This window comes from Delphinapterus leucas, chromosome 19 (genome assembly GCF_059928025.1).
Source record: "Delphinapterus leucas isolate spDelLeu-1000000601 "Yukka" chromosome 19, BTC_Dleu_Yukka2, whole genome shotgun sequence".
Lineage (NCBI taxonomy): Eukaryota > Metazoa > Chordata > Mammalia > Artiodactyla > Monodontidae > Delphinapterus > Delphinapterus leucas.
Genome location: NC_143147.1, coordinates 52861641 through 52881823, shown reverse-complemented (window position 1 = coordinate 52881823; position 20183 = coordinate 52861641). Strand labels below are relative to the sequence as shown.

The window sequence follows — 20183 nt, the reverse complement described above, 5'->3', positions numbered from 1 at the left end:
CCTGCAAATGTCAAAACATCCCCACAACTGCCCTGGCCCCAGCACCCCCAAAGTTACATTCATCAGTTGAGATTCAGTAAAAAAAAAAAAAAAAGTAGATGTCAGCCCTCTCCCCCTAGGTCCCAGAGAGCTTAAACCCTGCCTGGTCCCAGCTGCCAGGTTTTGAAGAGGGGCCATCCCAGGCCATGCCCACTGGTGGCTGCCTGCCCCACTGGGGCACCCCTCTAGCCCTCCCCCCACCCAACTTGAGCTGTGGCAATCTGTGATGATGGAAGGTACATTCACACAGGGAGAGTTGGTGTGCAAGGCCAAAGCTGCATGAGGTGGGGTGGGGGACCATGGGGGAAATGCCCTCCAGGCCTGGTCCACCCTGGTGGTGTGAGGGCAGGGCCACAACCCGGCCCCAAGCCCCTGTAGGGCCGGGGGTTGAAGGGCTGAGCCCGGAAGACATTTGCATGATGCCTCCCTCTGTGGCTGGGCGGGGGCAGACTCCTGGTTCAGGGCCGAGATGGTGGACGCCAGGCTCGGAGGGAGGGGGAGGGCACTTAGGCTCCTCCAGACCTGGAATGGAGAGGGGGCATCAGGGGAGGATATAAGGCAGGGCCCAGGAGAGCCCTCGAGCTGGGCCCCAGGAGGTCAGTGCTGGGCCCTGGAGACGGCAAGTCACAGGCTGGCCAGGGAGGGGATCTGGCGGGAGGTCAGACAGCGGTGACATGAAAGACAAAACAGATGGGACGCAGACGTAGGCTCCCTTCCCAGGGGTTGGGGCCTGTGTGGGCGGGGGCACAGCTCCAGGGTCCACGGGGCCAGAGGTGGTCTGGCCGTAGGAAGGGCAGGAGTTAAACGACCAAGGCCTGAGGGGGTGGGTGGACTGGAGGAAGGGGCAAGGGGCAAGTTGAGGACACTTCCTGGAGTGGGGTTCTCCCACCCCTGTAGTGACAGCAGTGACAGCAAGGGTGGAGGAACCAGCCCCAGCTCCCCATCCACAGAATGCGAGGTGACGAATGAGATGGAGGAGACAGGGACAGCGGGAGGGATGGCGTGGCCGGCGTCACACTGCCCCCTGCTGGGTCGGGTCATACCTTCCTCGGCGGATGTTTCTTCAGGAGCCAAGGAGAGGACAGGCAGAGAAAGGAAAAGAAGCCGTCTGTGACCTTCTCCTTCTCCCAGGGAGGGGCCTTCTGGCTCCCGGGAGACCCTTTGCCCCAGAGATGGGCCAGGGGCCCCGGGACCTAGATGCTAATGACAGGCCCAGGGAGCGCTACCAGGAATACCTACTGAACTTGGGTCCTGGGTTTGAGTCCTGACTGCAACTAACTCAACACATGACCCTGAGCCTCAGGTCCTCCTCTGTACACTCAGGGGTTAGACCAGCTCGAGGGCCCCAGACACGGGTGCCCACAGAGCACCGTAGGCTGGGTGGGGCCTGGGGACTGAGGACTCGGGCAGCTCCCTGCTCAGCTCCACTCTGTGGCCAGGCTGGGATGCACTGAAGCACAGGGGGCCCCCATCTTCTCACATTTCAAGAGAAGCTGGAAATCAGGATTCTTAACGTAAAATCTCCTGGGTTTTTAAATGTGAGCAACCAATTTTTTTAAATGTTAAGACAAGACGCTGTGGGCTGGCTTGGATTGTGATAGGCGAGCTCCGGTTTGGTTAACCTCTCAGGGAGGCCCCCTCAATTCCAACAGCCTGGGGTTCTGATAACCCCAGAGGATGCCAGGGGGTGCAGGGGCCGTGTGTGTGTCTTACTTAAATCCCCAGCCCGTGCCGCCCAGGACGATGGCTGCAACCAGGACAGCACCGGCGATGGAGCCTATGATGATGTTGGTGCCGCTGGGACCTAGGGAGGAGGGCAGGGCTCAGTTGGCAGGGACAGTCACGGAGGACAGGAAAGATGGAGCCCCACCCTGGCCAGCTCCAGCCTCACCCTTATATCTCTCCGTCTCCCCTGTGGGCAGAGACGTGGGCAGGGGGTTGTGGATACTGCAGTCCTTGCCCGTCCAGTCTGGCTGACAGATGCATTTCCCTTCATTGCTGCAGACCTAGAGGTGGGGTGGGGCCGGTAGAGGTGAGCAGGGCCCTGTCCCCACTTGTAAGCCCTTCGCCTGCTCCCTGACCTCCAGGCACCCACCCCGTGGTGGGAGCAGATCCGGTGCTCCCCGCTGCCAGGGCAGGTGCTGAAGTTGAAGGCAGAGGCTGGCAGGCAGCGATGGCCCAGGCACAGCATGTTGGGCCCGCAGGCCGTGCCGTCCTCTACGTAGCTCAGGTCTGAACCATCGGCCAGCTGCACGTGGCCACCCCTGGGGGAACAGCACAGCCGACCTCTGCCCTTGCCCCCGACCCCATCACGGCTGCAACCTCCCCTTCCCCGGCCATGGTCCCAGCCCACACCTGCAGTCCAGCTCCTTGCCCTGGTGGTAGAAAGTGACGCTGCTGATGTCTCCCCCTAAGTCCCCCAGCCGAGGAGCTCCAGAAATGTTGACACAGAGGAGGAAGCCACAGAGCACATCCCTGTTGGGGTAGTGTGGAGACAGTGGGCCCCAAGTCTGACCTCAGACCCAACAACTGACTTCGTATCTGCCCTCTCCCCATCCCCTGATTTTTCACATAGTCTCCCGCTGGGACTCATAGCCCGCCCCATCTCTGAAAAAACCCTGCCCAGCCCCAGAGCCCCAGCCCCAAAACTGGGGAAGCCCAACCAGGAGCTTTGACTACTCACTGTTTATTGCACTGGACCCAGCCTGACCCCTTGCGCCCACAGTTCCCACGTTCTGTCCCCTCCACGTTCAGCTTCTCGTAACAGAAGCGATCAGCAGCCACTGTAGGGAGATGATGCCAGGCATCACCCCACCCACTCCAGAACCCACCTGGGACCTCAGGCCTGCACCTCCAACACTGGCCTGACCCCAAGTCCAGCTGGGTCCCTGAGATCCTGGGGAGCCGCACATCTGGTGGAAGGCATTTCAGCCAGAGCCTGTCCCCGCTCCAGCCTCTCAATTCCAGGTATTCCACGGTCCCTCTCCCATCTCCAGCCACAGACTCACCATGGCCCCAAAGGGCCTGGCACTGCCGGTCCCGGGTTTTGCAGCGACCTCCGTAGCAGCGGCCCTGAGGGACAGACAGGAGACAAGGGACACAGACACTGAGGACAAGAGACTGCACTGAGCCAGAGACCCAGAGGGGGTAGAATCTCCACCCCATCATACCTGTTCATGATCACAGTAGTAACCATCCAGCTTGTGCAGGTTGGGGGGACACTGCGGAGAAAGGGGCTGGACTGAGTAGAGCTGACCCAGGACTGGGAGCTGAGGTCGGCTCCAGGGAAGAATAAAGGGGTGCCAAAGGCCCACCAGGTGGGGGCTCAGGTCACAGGGCTCCTCCAGGTCAAGGACAAGAGGAGGGAACTCAGACCACATGGATTGGCAGGTCCCATAGCTTCTCCAGTCTCCCTCAGTTTCCTGCACCTCCTTCACGGGGCTGGGAGGACTGAATGCCTGGTATGTAATAAGGACTTAGAGGTTAAATAATATTATCCACTGTGATCCCTAGTAGACACCAGGCACTGCGCCAGGCACTGGGAACACCAGCTAGACTATAAATACTGGTTTAACGATTGGAGGAGCAAAGCCAGAAGGCATGAAGAACTCCTTTCTCAGATGAGAAACTGAGGCTGATCAGCGGCGGCGACTACAGCAGCGGAGAGGAGGGGCGCGCAGAACAGTCACCCAGCAGAGCTAAACGGATAGGGATAGTGGTTGCCTCGCTCGGGACTCCTTAGGGCGGCCGGGACGGACGGACCTGGCTCGAGTCCCCGGTGCAGGTCTCCGCGATGTCGCATTCGTTCACGGCCTCTCGACAGGACACACCCCGCGGCTCGTACTAAGGAAGAGATGTATTGCGGGGCTCAAGCAAGAACCACTGACCCCTCGTCTTCCCGCCTCCTCGGCCCGGCCCCCCGCCCGCTCCCTGCCCACTCAGCACCGTCCCCAGGTCCGTTCACGGCTCCGCCCACCCCGCTACTTCTCAGTAGGTGCTCCGCCCCACTCCCCGTAGCTCCGCCTTCAACAGAACGGAGAGGGCCGCACGCCCAGCTCCTCCCTCCCCATTGGCGCTTCCTTCGCGTCAAGCCCCGCCCCTACAGATTTGCCTCCAGCGGCTCCTCCTCCTTAAGTCCCGCCCCCTATCTGGACGTCCGCAGCCCAGTCCTTCCCGGTCCCCGCTCCTTCCCGTCCCAGCGGCGGGTCCCCCTCACCTTGCAGCGGCGACAGCAGAGCCCGTCGCTGCACATGGCGTCGTGAGTCAGGGTGCATTTCTTGCAACAGTTCCCGCCCGCGCGGCTGCACTCCTGAGGGACGCAGGGAGACGGCGAGCCCTGACCCTCCCCACCCAGACCCTCCCTCGCACTCACCCCTGCGTTCCCCGCCCCCCACCTGGCACCAGCACTAGTCTCGCACCTGCACCGAGCCGCAGTCGCACTCCTCCCCCGCCTCCACGAAGCCGTTCCCGCACTCAGGCGGGTCCAGGAGCTGGACGGGGAAGGGGTGTCGGGAGTCTGGCCGGGACCCTGCCCAAGCCCCGCTCCCACGTTCCCAGCCCTGGGGCTGGTACCTTGAGGGGCTTGTTGAAGAGGCAGCTCCCGCCGCCCTCCTGCAGAAACTGGTTATACTCGTCGATGCTACAGCGCGAGAACTTGCGGGGTAGGTAGAACCTGGGTAGGGATGAGGGGACCGTGCCGCTAAGTCCCCGCCAGCCCACTGTCTCGTCCCTTCTCAAGACTGGGATGGGATGCACCGGCGGACTCGGTCACCATCTCGAGGAGGCTGAAGATCTATGCGCCTGGACACTGCATGAGAATCCTCCCGCCTGCCCATCAAGGGGGAGTGGGCAGGGGACGCCGCTCCTGGCTTCTCCCCGAAACCTCAGGACTCCGGGAGTCGGAGGTTTGTGCGCCAAGGAGGGAAGGTGCCTCCAAATGAGGCTTTGGCGGTGCCCAGTGGCGACAGTGCGCACTACAAGCCTGAACAATTCGGGCGTCAGCCTGGGGAATGTGCGTCTCCCTATGCAGTGTCCACAGACAGCTGTGCTTCCTGGAATTCTGAGTGGTCCCGAGAGAGAGCTGGGTCTCTTGAGGCCGCCGGGTCCAGAATGTCACCCAGTACTCGCTCTAGGACTCCCTTTGCCCAAGATCCTCCCCCGTTTTGTCCCCAAGAACTCACCCAGTGTCCTCCATGATGCAACCCAGCCAGTTGTCCGGACATTTGCAGTCCCCTGAGAGGTGAGCCAGGTGAATATAAGGGAGGGTGAAGAACCGCCCCCCTCCCGTGGACACCCTCTTCATCTCTAGAGTGTGGGTCTGGGCGGGGTGTGAGGGTCTTCACTGATACCTGCCGAGCTCCGGTGTTTATTCCACATCATGCCCAGGTTCTGTCCCAGCGTCTGGGCCAAGGTCACCGCCATGGCCCCCATGTTGTCATACTTGGGGTGAGGAAGATGGAGCACAAAGATGTCTACATCCCTCCCAAAGGCACAGGGCTCATGCCCTTCGCAGCCCCTCTCCTTCCCACCCGGCACCCCAGCCACGCCCCCCACACTGCTCACCTCGTTCACACCCCCACCCCTGGACAGCGAGCAGATGCCCCCCACGTAGGCAGCGCCACTGCTGGTGCTCTGGAAAGTTCTGCCCCTGGAAGGGAGAGGCTTGTCAGGAGAACCCACTGCCTTCCCCGTGGTGGCTCCCCTGGGCTCTGATGGGGAGACAGGTGAGCCCCCCCGCCCTCCATGAGGAGGTGAGTTCTGCCCTTCATGTCAGTCTGTGTGACCTCAGGCAATCCCCTTCCCTTCTTTGGATTAATTTGCCCTTAAGCCAAATGAGGGATTCCTAATAGATCATCTCTAACTGCAAGGACCTTTTATCAGATTTTTTTTTCCTACTAGGGCATTGGAAGGGATGCCCTGAGGAAGGGATGCTGGGACCATTTGAAAGGGGAAGAGGGGACGAAGGGGAGGTTATGGGCAGAGGAAGACCACGGGTGGTAGGGAAAAGGGGCCGGAGCCTAAGATGCAGGGGAAGATGCCCAGCCACTGCTGCAAATGGCTGGGAGTAGGTACAAGGGGAGCCCAGTCCCCACACCCTGCCAGCGTGCCTGGCCCAGAGCCATGTTCAGTAACCCTGTGCACCGCAGCCACCAGCAGAGGCTGGCAGGGATCATGGGGTGAGGGACTCACGAGAAGAGGTGGGTGGCATCACTGGGCTCAGGCAGGCCCTCCCGCCGGTAGACCATGAGCCGGGCCAGGGTCTCCAGGAGGTCGTCCTGCACCTGGATCTTGTCCCCATCTGCCCACGTTTCCATGGCAACCAGCACGATGCGGGTATTCAGCTGTTCCTTGTACATCTGGGCCGGGAGGGGAGAAGATGAGGAGGGGGCTGGAGGGTGGGAGTGGGTGTGGGGGAACAGGGCTGGAGGAAGGTCTCAATCTGTCCCTCCAGGAAGTGGGGGTCAGAGGCTGACGGTGCCCTTGAGAGCTCACCCTGAGGATGCATGCGGTGGCGTGGGGGGTGGGAGGAGAGGAAAGGGAAGGGAGGGCTGCTCACCACATCTGCCAGGTTCACCACGGACTTGGCAAAGTTGCTGGTGAGGACCACCGACTGTCGCATCTGCTCAAACTGGGAGAGAAGAGAGTGGGCGGAGGGCCAGTCTGCTTCCAGCCCCTCCTCCCAAAGTTACTCCCAGCCTGGGACTGTACCAGCTGGTGGTCGTTGATCACAATCAGTTCCACATACTTGGTCTCACTGTGCACTGTAGGGTGGCCCCGGCGGACCTGGCGGGGGGGAGGTGGGCACTTGGAATCAGTCCCCTCCATGCCTGGCATCGTGGCCAAGCCACAGACAGACTCAAGGAGGGGCTGGACTCCAGCCAGAGACAGTGTCGGTTCCCCACTGGTGCGGGTCCCATCCAGCCTTGGTACCAGGGCAGGCAGCCTCGGTTTGCCTAGACACTAGGGGTAGGGCCTAGGGTGGGCGCTTCCTGCCAGAGGTGGTTCCCTGGCTTCCAGCCACATCAGTCTGAGCCCTCCTTTGCCCCGGCTATGGATGGGGGTGACCTCCTGCTCCCGGCCACAGCCTGAGGCCTCTGCAGCAGGAGGTCTGTGCGGGCCCCCATACCTGCCTTTTCCTTCTCAGCCTTGGTCGGTTCGGAGAAGCAGAATGGGCAGGGGCAGCAAACAGGCAGCCTGGGGGGAGGGTGCCGGTGAGGGGGGCACAGTCGACCCCCTCCCTAGCCCCATTTTCCCTCCCTTACCTGGTTCCCTGCATCCGAGGGGGGCTGGGAGGAGAGGGGTCCGGTAAATGAGGTGGGGAAGGGGTCCCTGCAATGAGGGGAAATTAGTTCTTGGGGAGGCCGACCAGATCTGCTCTGAGCCCAGTTGCGGGGGAACATCTCCAGCCCTTCCCCCCACCCCACCCCAGGGTGACCCAGAACTGGCCAGAGCTCCCATGTCGGATCTGATCTCCCAGATGCTCAGATTCCGGGGTCAAGACCTGGGGGCACCCTGAGAGACAGGGGCAAAGGACACTGGAGCCCGATGGGAGGTTACTTGGGGGACAGAGGGGACATTGGAGCTGGGGGCACGGGGGAGGGCAGTGAGGCTGAGGTTACCAAGGCAGGAGGGTGAGGAGGCAGCAGTGGCCACTGCGGTGACAGCCATTGGGACGAGCGTGGCAGGGCTGTCAGAGGGGCCAGGGAGGGGCTCACCTGGAGGGTTTCCCGAGGCCTGGCCACCTCGTGGGGCTCCATGATGTAGGTGAAGTTCCCGTCAGAGAAGACCCCGCTGCAGCGAGAGAGACGCAGCTCCCCACCGTCCCCAGGGCTGGAGGCTCATCCCGGCAGCCCAGCCCCTCCCCATACTCACTGCAGCCCCTGGCAGGTGGAGAGGGCAGCAAAGGAGTTCGGGTTCCCTCGGAGCCTCCCCTGGTAGTAGCAGTGGTCTCCAGCCCCCTGGGGGAGCAGAGAGCGTGAGTGGACATGCTCCCTTCCCCGCATGAAGGCAGGAGGACGGGTGAGGGCCGCTGAAGCTGCCCTGTGTGCAGGGCTGCGGTCCCTGGATACACCTGGGGATCTGGAGCCCAGCTCTGCTCTGGCTCTGCTCCTAATTTGCTGTTTCACCTTGGGCAAGTTCCTAGCCCTCTCTGGGCCTGCTTTACCTCACCTACAACGTGAGGGCTTTGGGGCACATCAGTGGCTCTTAACCATGAGTTGGGGCTGGTACAGGGATCGCAGACTCATTTGAGAAGAATAGCTGATGTTCATATAGCACCTACTGGGTGCCAGGCACCATTCTAAGCACTTACCACGGATCAGCTCACTTAATCAGATGAAAGCTATGGACTCACCCCCAACACACACACACCATTCCACACATGGTGTGTTCACAGACGCCACAGCCTCTGTGGACCACCCCTGGACGCATGGTCTGTGGCTGAGGAAATGTGAGCAGCGTGTGTCCTCCTGGCTCACAGGTCAGAGGGGACGAGCACCCCCTCCCCTCTGCTTCCTGCAGAATTACTTGTGCTCCAGTTACTGAACAGTCTGGAGGGGGAGGGCCGAGGCTATTTATAGACACCCATTCATCTTTGCTTGCACCCCTGGGCCTTCAGGGATGGGACCCTGGGGTCCCAGGCAGCCCGGAATTCCCAGGGCCTTGGTGCTGAGCAAGAGGGGCGTTGCCCCAACTGCCCCCTGCCAGAAGATTCTGGGCGTGGAGCAGTGGGAGTCCTGGAATGTCTCCACGCTGGCAGACAGGCTGGCTGGGGGTCAGCCCTCTGGAGCTGGGCGAGGGGAGCTGAGGGCTCCATGCCATTCGACAGGCCACCCCGACTCCAATCCTGGAGGGGCCAGGCCCAACCCGATTGTAGAATATACCCCAGACCCCATCTCCACCGGCCACCTGTCCCTTCATACCACCTCCCCATCCCCTTCCAAAGGCACTCACGGTGCTGTGCTGGGTCGGCCCCTCCCGGCTGAAGTGGCGCTCCACATATTGCGAAGAGAGAAGGTGACTGGAACAGACAGAGTGGGCAGGAGGAAGAAGCGGGTCACAGTGGGGCTGGGTCCTGTTTGGGTCCCACCACAGCTCAGACCCAGGTGCCCTGCCCCAGCCAGCCTGCCCGCCGGCTGCCCTTCCCCCAGACTCAAGGCCACACTCACTGGTTCAGCTCCAGGTCCAGAGTGAAGTTTGAGTTGAAGGCTGGGATGACGAAACTCACCTGGGCCAGGTGGACAGGCTGAGAGAAAGTGGGGGAAGGCAGAAGGGGAGTCAACCTGGGGAGGCCTGAAGGTGGGAACTGGGGGGACTGGCGAAACCCCAGTAAGGGGAGTAGCCCTGGGGAGGGGATGGCCCAGGCCCAGCAGCTGTGGGTACCATTGATCTAGGGGGAAGATGCTTTCCTCCAAGCTCATCTTCCTCCAAGACCCTGTTCCTTTCCTGGGGGGAGGGGCAGGAGCACGCACCCCAGGGCACAGGCCTCCCGGCTCTCTGGGTGCCAGCCCACCCTCTCTGGTGTGGCCCTGGGGCCAGTCTACGGTAGGGATGGGCAGGGGCAGCTCAGCCTGCCCACTGCCTCACGCCAGGCCCTCTCTGCTGCTGGCAGGGCCACGCTCACCCACAGGTGAACTAAAGGGAGGCCCCGAGAAGTATCACGGGAAAAAGGCAAACAGGAGATGGGGTGCAGTGTGACCCCAGGGCCCTGCTGAAGCAGGCCCCTCCCTTCCTGTCCCCCTACCTTGGCCCTAGCCTCAACTTATGGAGGAGGCCTCGTACGCTGCAGACAGGGGTGGAATGGGTTAGAAATGATCGCAGGGCCCCTGGAAGCTGGGATGATGGGCAAATGCCATCCTGTCAGGGGGAAAGAACGTGGCTCCTCTACCCCCAAGTCCATTGCCCTCTGCCTCGCCCAAAGCAGCTCATCTTTGATATTTCAATCCCATGGTTAATTTTTAAACACGGAAGTTTTCCTGATAAATTTTTCAGAGGGGCCTTTGCAGTGGGGCTGGGAGGCTCCAGGTTGTCATAGCAACGTACCAGGCCTGAGCAAGATGGCTGCCCTCCCAGGCCTGGGTGCCCAGCTACTGTAGCGGGTGCGGATTCCAGACCTGACGCTAGGTGCCTGGAGGGAAAGCGACTCCAAGAGAAGAAGGGGCAGGAGAGTCTGGGCTGAGGAGAAGTCAGCCTTCTCGGCTCCCACGTCCCCAGCCCAAGCCTCAGGTCTTACAAAAGATCTCAAAGCACGGGAAGGGCCTGAGAGGGGCTGGAGCCTTCTGTTCATCCCCGTCCGTTTAAGGAGACTGAAATCCAGATCCCCAGATGAGGGGCCCACCACTGGGCTGTACAGATGTGAGGAAGTTTGCTGGCTGCCTTTCTTTCGGGGGGAGCAGGTTACAAGATGGAGGGGAGCCCCGATGTCACAAAATTCCATAGCCTGGTGCTAGTCGGCTTCCTGATCAGCCACCTAGATTTCTAATCTTCATGAGCGCTTGTATGCGCCAGGCACTGTTCTAAATACTTTACAAGTATCATCGTATTTGATCTTCACTACAACCCAATGGGATAGATACTAATGTTATCCTCATCTAACATATGGGGAAACTGAGGCACAGAGAGGTTAACTAACATGCCCATGGTCGTAAGGCTAAGAAGTGGTAGAGCTGGGATTCAAGCCTAGGGAATCAGCTTCTAGGGCCTTCTTCCCTCAACGGTGAGGTAAGATGGAAACGGCCCAGTGTCCATGAGAGGCCCTGGGAGTCAGGGTGAGGTAGGCAGCCCTCTGAGCCCCAAAGACACTGACTCACCCCACCCCAGGCTGACCGAGGCTCCAAGCTCCATCCTGAGCCCCTAGAGCGTCAACCAGATTTGAAAAAGAAAGTCAAAGACAAGGAGTCACTGCTTCCCTCTCCCCACCTTGGTCTGGACCATCCCTGCCCTCCCCCTGCCCCTGGGCCTCGACCAGCTCTGTCCCCAATACCCTAACTCCCTGGTCTGGACCATCCCTGCCCTCCCTCTCCCCTCCTGGACTTGGACTATCTCTGCCTTCCCCACGCATCCCTGTCTGGACCACCCCTGCCCTCCCTCTCCCCTCCTGGACTTGGACTATCTCTGCCTTCCCCACCCATCCCTGTCTGGACCATCCCTGCCCTCCCTCTCCCCTCCTGGACTTCGACTATCTCTGCCTTCCCCACCCATCCCTGTCTGGACAACCTCTGCCCTCTCTTGCCCTCAGGTCTGTTCCTGCTTGTTCTTTCTGGCCCCTACTGACAAGCCTCTATCCCGGCCCCCATGCTGGCCACCCAGGAGAGCAGCCTGTCCAGGCCCCTTGCCTTGATTCCGCTCTCTAAAGTTGGTAGCCTCAGGGATAATCCAGCAACCTCTCTGAGCCTCAGATTTTCCCACTGAAAATGGTAAGATGAGCCCAGATGCAAGGCTGCAAGGTTGCCTTGTGTGGCAGAGGTTGTCCTGGGCCTGGAGGATTCTGGAAGAGTCGACCCTGGTGCTTGCAGAATCTCCCCCACTCAGAAAGTCAGCGAGCTAACCCATCTGGCCTCCCCACTCTCTGTGCAGACCAAGCTGACCCCAACTCAGGGTAAAGCCCGGACCAATGCGGGAGCAGACACCAGGTGGCCTTTGTCCCCACCACTTCCTGCAGCCTGCTGAGGCCTCATCCCTCTCCTTACCTGGCAAGGCCTAACTGTGGGGCTGGGAGGCCCCCTTCCCCAGCAGGACACAGGGTTCAGGCCAGGTAGGATCCTGGGGCAGTGCAAGGGCAGCTGCTGGGACTGGGAGGCAAGCCCAGGAGGGGTTGGGGGAACCACCAAAGGCTATGGGAAGAAGAGGACGGAAAGTAGATAATGGGGCACGTTTGCCTAACCTGGCCCGATGCAGGGGCACTGGGGGGGGACACCCCCTGTCTGCAGGAAGAGAAAGATCAGGCAAAGCCACCTCAGTCCCCAGGCCCTCTGTACCCCAGGCGCCCGGGTAGGGGGTTCCTGCTGGCACCAGTCTTAACCTCCCCCCACCAACCCACACACTCCCAGCCAAGCTTTCAGCCCATGTTCTATCAAATTCAAACTGCTCCTGGCCTGCATCCTGCCAGACCTGTCCCTGACCTCTCTCGCTATCCCTCAGTCCCTGCCTCGGGAGCCCCTTCTGTCCCCGACTGCTGCCCTCCTTTGCGCCCAGCTCAGCGCTGCTGGTGACCGGCCGACCAGGCCTCCACCCTGTGCCCCGTGCTTGCCTCTCGCTCCCCGGCCACTGGCTCTCACGTGCTCAGGCTCATTCGATCTCAACCTGCCCGGGCAGTCTGGTGCTCATTTTATAAACGCCAGGGAGGGACACTTGGAGGTGACTGGCCCAGGGCCACGCTTGGGAGACGCTGGGTCGAGGCTCACCCTCGGGCCGGAGTTCCTGTCTCTCATGGCCGCTGTGACCACCTGGCTGCGGTGACCTCACCCTCCCCTGTCGCCAGCTGGTCCACTCTCCAGGCACCTGCTTGCCCCCCACCAGATATGAGTGTGGAGGCAAGGAGGCAAAATCCCCGCTGAAGTCCCAGAATCACAAATACAGATGCCAGGCCTCCACCCCAGACCTACAGAATCACAGTCTCGGGAAGGGGAAGCCTAAAGATCTTTCGGGTTCCCAAACACCCCAGAAAGTTTGAACATCCAGGCGCTACCCCTCAAACAGTTACCCTGAATCCCTCCTCCCAAGCTTCCATCTCCTCCCAGGACCTTCTCCTCACCCTCGTCTGCGACCACAGGGCGTGCACCCACCCACCCCACCTGACAGGGCTTCGGCCCCTCTCTATCCCTGGGACCTCGGGCACATCGATTTCTTTGGTCACTGATTCAATTCTTCACAGGGGCGGCCTTTAGTCCCCTGGGGTTCGGGCTACACCCACCTTTTTCCTTGCCCAGGGGCTCAACACTTTTGTTGAAGGAAAGGCATCAGAAGGCCCGAGTGAGCTGCTTACCCTCTCTGAGCCTCAGTTTCCCCACTGGTAAAATGATGCTGTCATGAGGACTAAATGAAAGCCCTTTTAAATGTGTTTTTCTCACAAGGATTAGTAATATAATAATCAATGAAAAAGGAAGTGTAAATGTTCCAGCTGAACAGGGCTTTGAGGCACTGGAGAAACCGCGTGGGCTGGTGGTGGCAGAGGGGGAGGAGCCGGAGAGGCAGGAGCCCCACCTGGGAGAAATCCCTGCCTTCCCAGCCCTGGGCCCCCAGGATGCGCCGAGCCTGCACTTTTCGGCAGGACAGCGGGAGTCCCAGATAGTGAGAAAGAACAGTTGGACCAACTTCCGATAATGGGATTTGACCTAAATGCGTGAGGACAGAGGGACTCCTTACAGGGTCATTAGTCTCTCTGGGGACAGACTCTGGGCAGCTGGGTCCCTCCAGGCAGCCAGGAGGGGTGCTTTGGTGAGGCCAAGCCCACAGGCTGGAGTCTGGCTGGGGAGGGCTCAAGACTCCTGCCACGTTGCCCCTCCCCCAACCCTGCACGGAGTCTGACAGGTAACCCCAAATGCCCTGGCTCCTGTTCCTGACACCCAGCCCTCCTGCCACACCTGGCCCCGGACACTCAGGAGGCCAGATGTTGAACATCTGCTCCTGCCGGATCCCAGGCAGGACACCTGCCACCCATCATCTCCTCTAATCCTCACAGCAGCCTGGGCGAAGTAGAGACTACTGTTACCCCCACCTCATGGATGGGGAAGGTGGGGTTCAGAAGGCTTGCCAGGCCACTCAGTCAGAAGCGGGGGAGCCAGGACCCACTGAGGCTGTCCCGCGCCAAAGCCACAGGTACAGCCTTTCAAATGGAAGCTGAGCTTCCTGCATGAACTCTCCCTCTGCCCAACCTCATGGCAGGGCTCGTTCAGGGCCCACCCTGGAGCAAGCTGGGCCCAGCACAAATCCTTCCAGCCACCAGCCCCCTCCCAGGAACCCCCTCCTGCCTCTGATCCCAGGTCAGAGCTGTGACCTTGGCCCAGGTCAGGTACTAGGGCTCCAGGCACAGGCCCTGTGGCTTCCTGCCCGTGACTGCCATCTTGCAAGGGGCTGAGGACTGAGCCTTGCCTGACTGCCCCCCACTCCTCCCCAGCAAGAAAACGCAGACACCACAGCACGCGTCCTCGGTTAAGGGCTTTCAGGTGGCAAATGCTGGTCTGGGCAGCTCTCCCAGGAGCTCAACCCAGTGACTGAGGTCCCCTCTGCCAGCTGACTCCTGGGCCTGGGACCCTCCACGCCCCCGTTCACTAACTCACATCCTGCCCTCTCCTTGGTTCCGAAGGAGGCTGGGTTTTTCAGGGGGAGGCACAACCCGCACAGCCGCTTCGTGTGGATGAGAAAAAGGGTCCCTTCAGAACACATGCAGCCTCACGAGTCCTCCGATTCACTCAGCCCACTGGCCCGGGCACCCTTGTGCGGTGAACACTGAGGCCCTGCTTGTTCTTCCGCCTCACACCCAGCTGCAGGCTCCCTGTGATCCCAGGTTTCTACACTTCCAGAAGCTCCCCGACCTCTCGGCCTCAGGCCTAGCCTGTTTCCAAACTGGACAGAAGTGAGATGTTGAGAGCCGTGGCAAGGAGGGCAGAGTCCCCTGGGCCTTTCTTTGCTGTACCCTTGAGCGAGGGGCCGGCATGCACTGGCTAAGAGGGCTGCCCTGAAAATCAAGCTTGACCATGCTGCTTAAGTGCTGAGTGACCTGGAGTAGTTACTTCACCTCTTTGTGCCTGTTTCCCCATCTGTGAAATGGGAATAATAATAGCCCCACCTCCTGGAGTTGTGATGCAGATGAAATAAATTAATAACATAGAAAGGTAGAACAGTGCCTGTCCCATTGAGGGCCCAGTAAATTGTAATTTCTCTAGCTTCGAACTCCTTCCTGGACTGCTTCGCTCTCCCTGGCCCCCCTCACAAAAGCCGGGAGTCTTTCCCCATCACTACCTCCTGGCAGCGGGTGGGTCTGAGATCCATGCTCTCATCATCCTGATTTGAGGGATCCGGGCTCAGAAAGGCGCTGGCTCAGGGCCAGAGCAGGTGAGCACCCTGGTTCCCGCCATCCCAGCCCTGCCGGCCAGCATGTGCCCCCAAACTTGGCACATGACCCACAGCAGATGGAGATCTTGCTGCTGACCCAAGACCTTGTTTGGCTTGAGATCCCAAATGGGTGCAAGAACTTCAGACAAAACCACACAGCAGCAGGGTGGGACACTTCCTGTTGGGACATTGGGCTCAACGCTGCACGGGCTCCACCATCGGCCCCTGAGGTTCTGAGGCCAGAAGTGCTCCAGGGAGAAATGCCAAGTGGGAGCTAGAGGGGCCTCCTTCCGGTCGGGTGGGAATATTCTGGACATGTCTTTCTGTCTCGCTTGGCCTTCCTCCACCTTGTGCTGGGCTGGGTGGGGGAGGGAGGTTGGGAAATGCCCCCCCCCCCACCCACGTGCCAAAACCCAGAGAGTGCCTGGAGGCAGAACGGCACTGTGGGAAGAGCCCTGCTCTTGGAGAAAATCACCCCACTGATTAAGATCTCATTGACTTTGGGCAAGTTACTTAATCTCTCTGAGCCGCAGTTTGCTCATCTGCAAAATGGGCAGAAAAAAGTTACCCAGCTTACGGAGTTGTAAGAATTCCACCCCAGGGGAAAATGGTGTACAGACAAGTCAGGACAATGAGTGAGCCTCATTGGGAGGCTGCAGGGAGGTCCCAGGGAAGGCTCAGTCCCAGAGAGATCCCCACTGGAAGCGACCGTGACCACTGCCCCACAGCTCCACAGAAGCTCCACTCCCACCCTCCAGACACCCGGTTGGGCTTATTCAGACTTGGTCACTCACACACTGTAACACATGCACACATGCCACCCACTCACCCAGCAGAGAGACACCCAGAGAGACTCCCCCGTCCTCTACATACTCAACCCATCCAGTCCAAGCGCACCCATCCCCGTCTCCCCACCGTCACAGGTACCACCATACCTCAGACTCCTGCCCCCACTCTTTCTCTTCAGGAAGGACTAAGCTGAAGGAGCACCCACTCTTCATCCTTCCCTGGCCCCCCGGCTTTCCCTCATCCCTGTCCTCTGACCCCACTGTGGTACCACCCCATCCTCCAATCTGGACATCCCCTAAGACACCAGTCAGACTCCCAGCAGCCAGGAACAGCAGCCAACTCCCAGCCAACACAGGCTTGGGGTGCACGGTTCACAGGTAGGGGGCCACCAAGGAAGAAAGTCAGACCAAGGGCCAAACCCAGCCAGGACACCCTATCCCTGGCCCGCGGACCATCCCTACTGCCCATCTACCACCTGCCAGGGAGCCTGGGCAGGCCCCAAAGGCAGCCTCCACCGCCTTCCCCTCCCTCCCAGCCCACCTCCCCCCACCCCTCCCCATCTTCACCAGGCCTGCCCACTCAGAACCATTAACCACCCCTCCCCCACTCCACACTGCCCTGAGTGATGGTCTATCTATTATGCATGCCGCCTTTCTGCTCCATTCCATTTCCCCGAGTACCCCCGCCCCCACCCCCACCCCCCCCCCCCCCCCCCCCCCCGGCAACGCCACAGCCCCCTCCACCCCCCCTAAGGGCTTTTAACCAAGTACATTAGGCAGGGCCAGAAGCCAGTCTGACAGATGTCCGCAATGTTAGCCTCCGTTTCCCTGCTTCCTCCCTCTGCCCAGCCCAATTTACCTCCCACCACTCCCAGCTGCCCAAACTTCCCAGACCTTGATTGTACTCCTCTGAGTCTCTCTCCTCCTCCTATTTCTGCCAGGCCTTTGCCGTCCTGCCCTCGCCGACCCCTTGGCCTGGCTAACTTTCAGCTTCGAGCTCCTGGAGAGCCTAGGCATGCTGAATGAATATTCCATCTGGGTGATTATTGCTCACATGATATTAATTAATTATTAATTGCAATTAATCTCCTTCATTCCCAACCTTCCTCAGGGAGGCAGGGGGCGCCTGGCAGCTGAAAGGGACAGCGGGTGAGTGGAGTGGGCATTTGTGAGTGAGCTTGGGGCCTCGAACATTTTCCCAAGGCCCACCCACGGCGAGAACGGAAAGGAGAACAACAATGCGATCAGGGCACAGGGGGAAACTGAGGCAGAAGCAAGCACTAAGCTGGTCCCCAAAAAAGCCCACTGAGGGTGGCTGTGGCGGGCACCCAGCAGCCCTAACCCCTGACTGGCCTCTTAGCTGCTTCTTCCTGCCTCTCACTGCCCTCCCCAAGCCCCATCTGGTGTAGGACGGCTTGCTTTGGCAGGAGAGGGGGCTGGCGGAAAGCTGACCAAGGCTGGACTGAGCCCTGGGCCTTCTGGGTCCGCTGAGGGCAGGGGATCCCCACCCTGATGGGAGGGGGCCTAGAGAGGGGCAGGTGTGTGCTCCCACTAGTGGGCTCCAGCACCCCCTTGGTAGCCCATTGTACAGAAGGGGAAGCTGCAGGAGCCGGCTGCTGGGGAGGCAGGCGCCCAAGCCCTGGCTGCCCCGTGGTCTCCCCTGGGCTCTGAGGCCTGCTCCAGCCCCCTGGCCTCACTGCCGGCCCCACTCACCGGGCCACCAGGAGGCTCCTGGCGGACCCTGGTGTCCAACTGCTGCTTTCGGACCTCTCCCCCGGAGCTCTCCCCCACCAGACGGCTGGGCTCTGTGACCTCCGGGGCTTCCGGGCCCCCCAACGGGGGAGAGACCCTCCAGCGCAGAGCTCCGGCGGGACCCCGGGTCCCCACACCTGGGGAGAAAAGGGCATAGCTGCAGACAGATGCCCACCATGGGGCAAGAGACGGGAATGGGGTGGGTACGGCACGCCCATCCCCCACTCTGATGTGGCCCCTGGAACCCTGGGGGGATCTGGGTGGGAGGATCTGCTGCCCTGCCGAGGCAAGAACCCGATGGGGAGGGGGCCAGGAGCTGCACTCCAGCCCGACCGTCACGACTGCCCCCCCACCAAAGCCTCAGAGACCTGCAGAGTCCGCCGGCCGGCGGCAGGGGGCTGGCCGCGGTGGGGGGCAGATGTGGACAGGTGGGTGCATGCACCCTCCCCCCCCCCCCACGCCCTCCCGCGCTCTGGACCTGCTGTCACCCCGAGCACTGCAGGAAAATGTGGCTGCAGCAGAAACCGCCGCAAAACCCGGGGCGGGGGCAGGGAGGGGGCGCCGAGGCCGGGCCGGGCGGGGGTCACTCACCGGGCGAGGGGAGCAGCGGCAGCAGCAGCAGCAGCAGCAGCGCCGCGAACGCCCAGCGCCGCAGCCGCCTCATGGCTCGTTCATAATCCTCCGGGTCCGGGGGCTGCGGCGGCGAGCTGCGCGGCGCGGGCGGAAGGAAGGGCGGGCGGGGAGGCGCGGGCTGCGGGAGCCGCGGGCGGGGGCGCCGGGCAGTCGGGAGAGGGGCGGGAGCGGTGCGCGGGCCGGCGGCTGCGGCGACGGCGGCAGGGAGGACGCCCGACTCAGCGCGCTCCGGCCGCGGCCATCCCGGCGGGGCTGCGGGCCGGGTTAAGAGCCGAGCGGCGAGCACGTGAGCCGAGGGCCCGCCCCCGCCCCCCGCGGCCCCCACCCCCACCCCCAGCTAGGCAGGGCCGGGGCCGCCGCGACGGGAGGACAAAAGAGGCGCCGCCCGGGACAAGCCTTCCCGCCCCTCCTCGGCCCCTTCGGCAGGTGCAGGGCTGGGCACACGCGGTTTCCACCTCGCGATCTCCTCCTCGGCTGCCCTTGCTTGGGGAGCTCCGAGGACCCGTCGATTCATAGGGGGAGGGAGGCAGGGTACAGAGGGACCCCCGGGCTCTGATCTGGTGACGGCTCTTCTGGGGACCCGCGCGATCGAGGTGCGGGGCCGTGGCTGCCCCGCCTGGGGTCACCCCTCTGGCTTCGTACCCGGGAGAGGGCTTCCCTGGACCCAGCCCCCAGAGCCCTGCTCCACTGAAGGCTATTGGAGCTGGGAAGGCTGAAGCCCCAGGGATGGAAGCGAGGGGCAGGGGCTCTTGCGTCCAACCCAACTCAGTGCCTCTGGGATCTCTCCCGGTGGAGTAGGGCACTGCTGGGTCCTCCAGGAGGGCTTCAGGCATTGCTGTCACCGGGGGGTCCTCCCCTCACTGGGCTGAGTCCCTCACACAGGACACCTCAATTCTTTCCCCTTCCCCTAAATATATAAACTAGCCAGGTAATTTACATGAGGTTAGCATGTCCAATTCCTGTCCCTCCCTTGCCAGCCCACATCTTTGAGGAGCAGAAGATACCTCTGCATTCCCAGCCTCCCCTCTCTCGCCAAACTAGGTTGCCCTGTCTATAGACCATCTGGCCTCCCAACCTACCTCCCCAGCTGTGCCCTCAGCTCAGCTCCCAGGTTCCTGGGCAAGGTGGGTGTCCACACTGGGGGCTTGGGATCTCTGACCCCTGCTAGGAATCCTAAGAGTCAGTGATGGGTTAAGGTGTGGTAAGACACGTGAGCCCCGCTGGTGAGGCCTCACCCTGACTTTGTGCCCCAAGCCAGAGCATCCTCACACCCACACTGGGAGACCACAGATCACTGAGGAGTAGGAATGGAGGCAGGGATCCCCTTGCTGGGTCCTCTGCTTCCCCAGGGACCCAGGGCCTCTGCCAGGGAGGGAGCTGCCTCTGGCTCATGACAGGCCCCCCCCCCCCCCGCTCTATTTTAGGCCCAGGAGAGGTGAGAAGGTGATTTCCCAGGAGGCGCTGACATCAATGCTGGGAACAGGGTGACTCCCCCTCCCCCCCATCCAACCACCTGCCATTCCAGACCCAGATGCTCAGCAAGTCTGAGTCAATTGTTCCTTCATCCTGGAGACATCTTGGAAACCTCCTCCAGGGTGTAGGGGCTCTGAGGAATTAGGACCTACTGTGTGATATTCCCTGGAAGCCCACAATTATCCAGGAGGGGGAGACTGTGTTTCTCATTTTACAGGTGGGGAAACTAAGGCTCCAAGAGGCTACGTGAGCCTCCCAAAGTCAAACAGCTGGTCGGTGAGAGGTACATCCCATATTCCAGGGTCCCCCTCCTCCCTGGCCACCCCTATCCCCACCTTTGCCTTCTATCTGGGACCTAGAAGGGACTGGCCCATCTGGTCCATCTATCCCACCCTCTACCCCTTTGGATGGCACCCCAGACACCACCAGGGTGAGTCTGTCCTACCT

At 61.3% G+C, this 20183-nt stretch overlaps 1 protein-coding gene across 1 annotated transcript; it reads right to left on the bottom strand.

The window, feature by feature from the left end:
* Positions 1–866: 866 nt before the first annotated feature.
* Positions 867–18294, bottom strand: ADAM11 (ADAM metallopeptidase domain 11). Its single transcript, XM_022565199.2, has 26 exons — positions 18222–18294; positions 17592–17767; positions 9207–9283; positions 8992–9058; positions 7912–7997; positions 7755–7830; positions 7302–7368; positions 7166–7233; positions 6748–6822; positions 6596–6667; positions 6229–6395; positions 5602–5686; positions 5388–5478; positions 5220–5271; positions 4612–4711; positions 4458–4529; positions 4256–4348; positions 3802–3882; positions 3210–3260; positions 3048–3111; positions 2723–2822; positions 2395–2514; positions 2135–2303; positions 1931–2045; positions 1753–1843; positions 867–1100 (listed from the first exon to the last, which is right to left on the bottom strand). The coding sequence occupies exons 1-26, from the start codon at positions 18292–18294 to the stop codon at positions 1052–1054; spliced, it is 2337 nt and encodes a 778-aa protein (XP_022420907.2). The 3' UTR covers positions 867–1051.
* Between the last annotated feature and the right edge of the window lie 1889 nt (positions 18295–20183).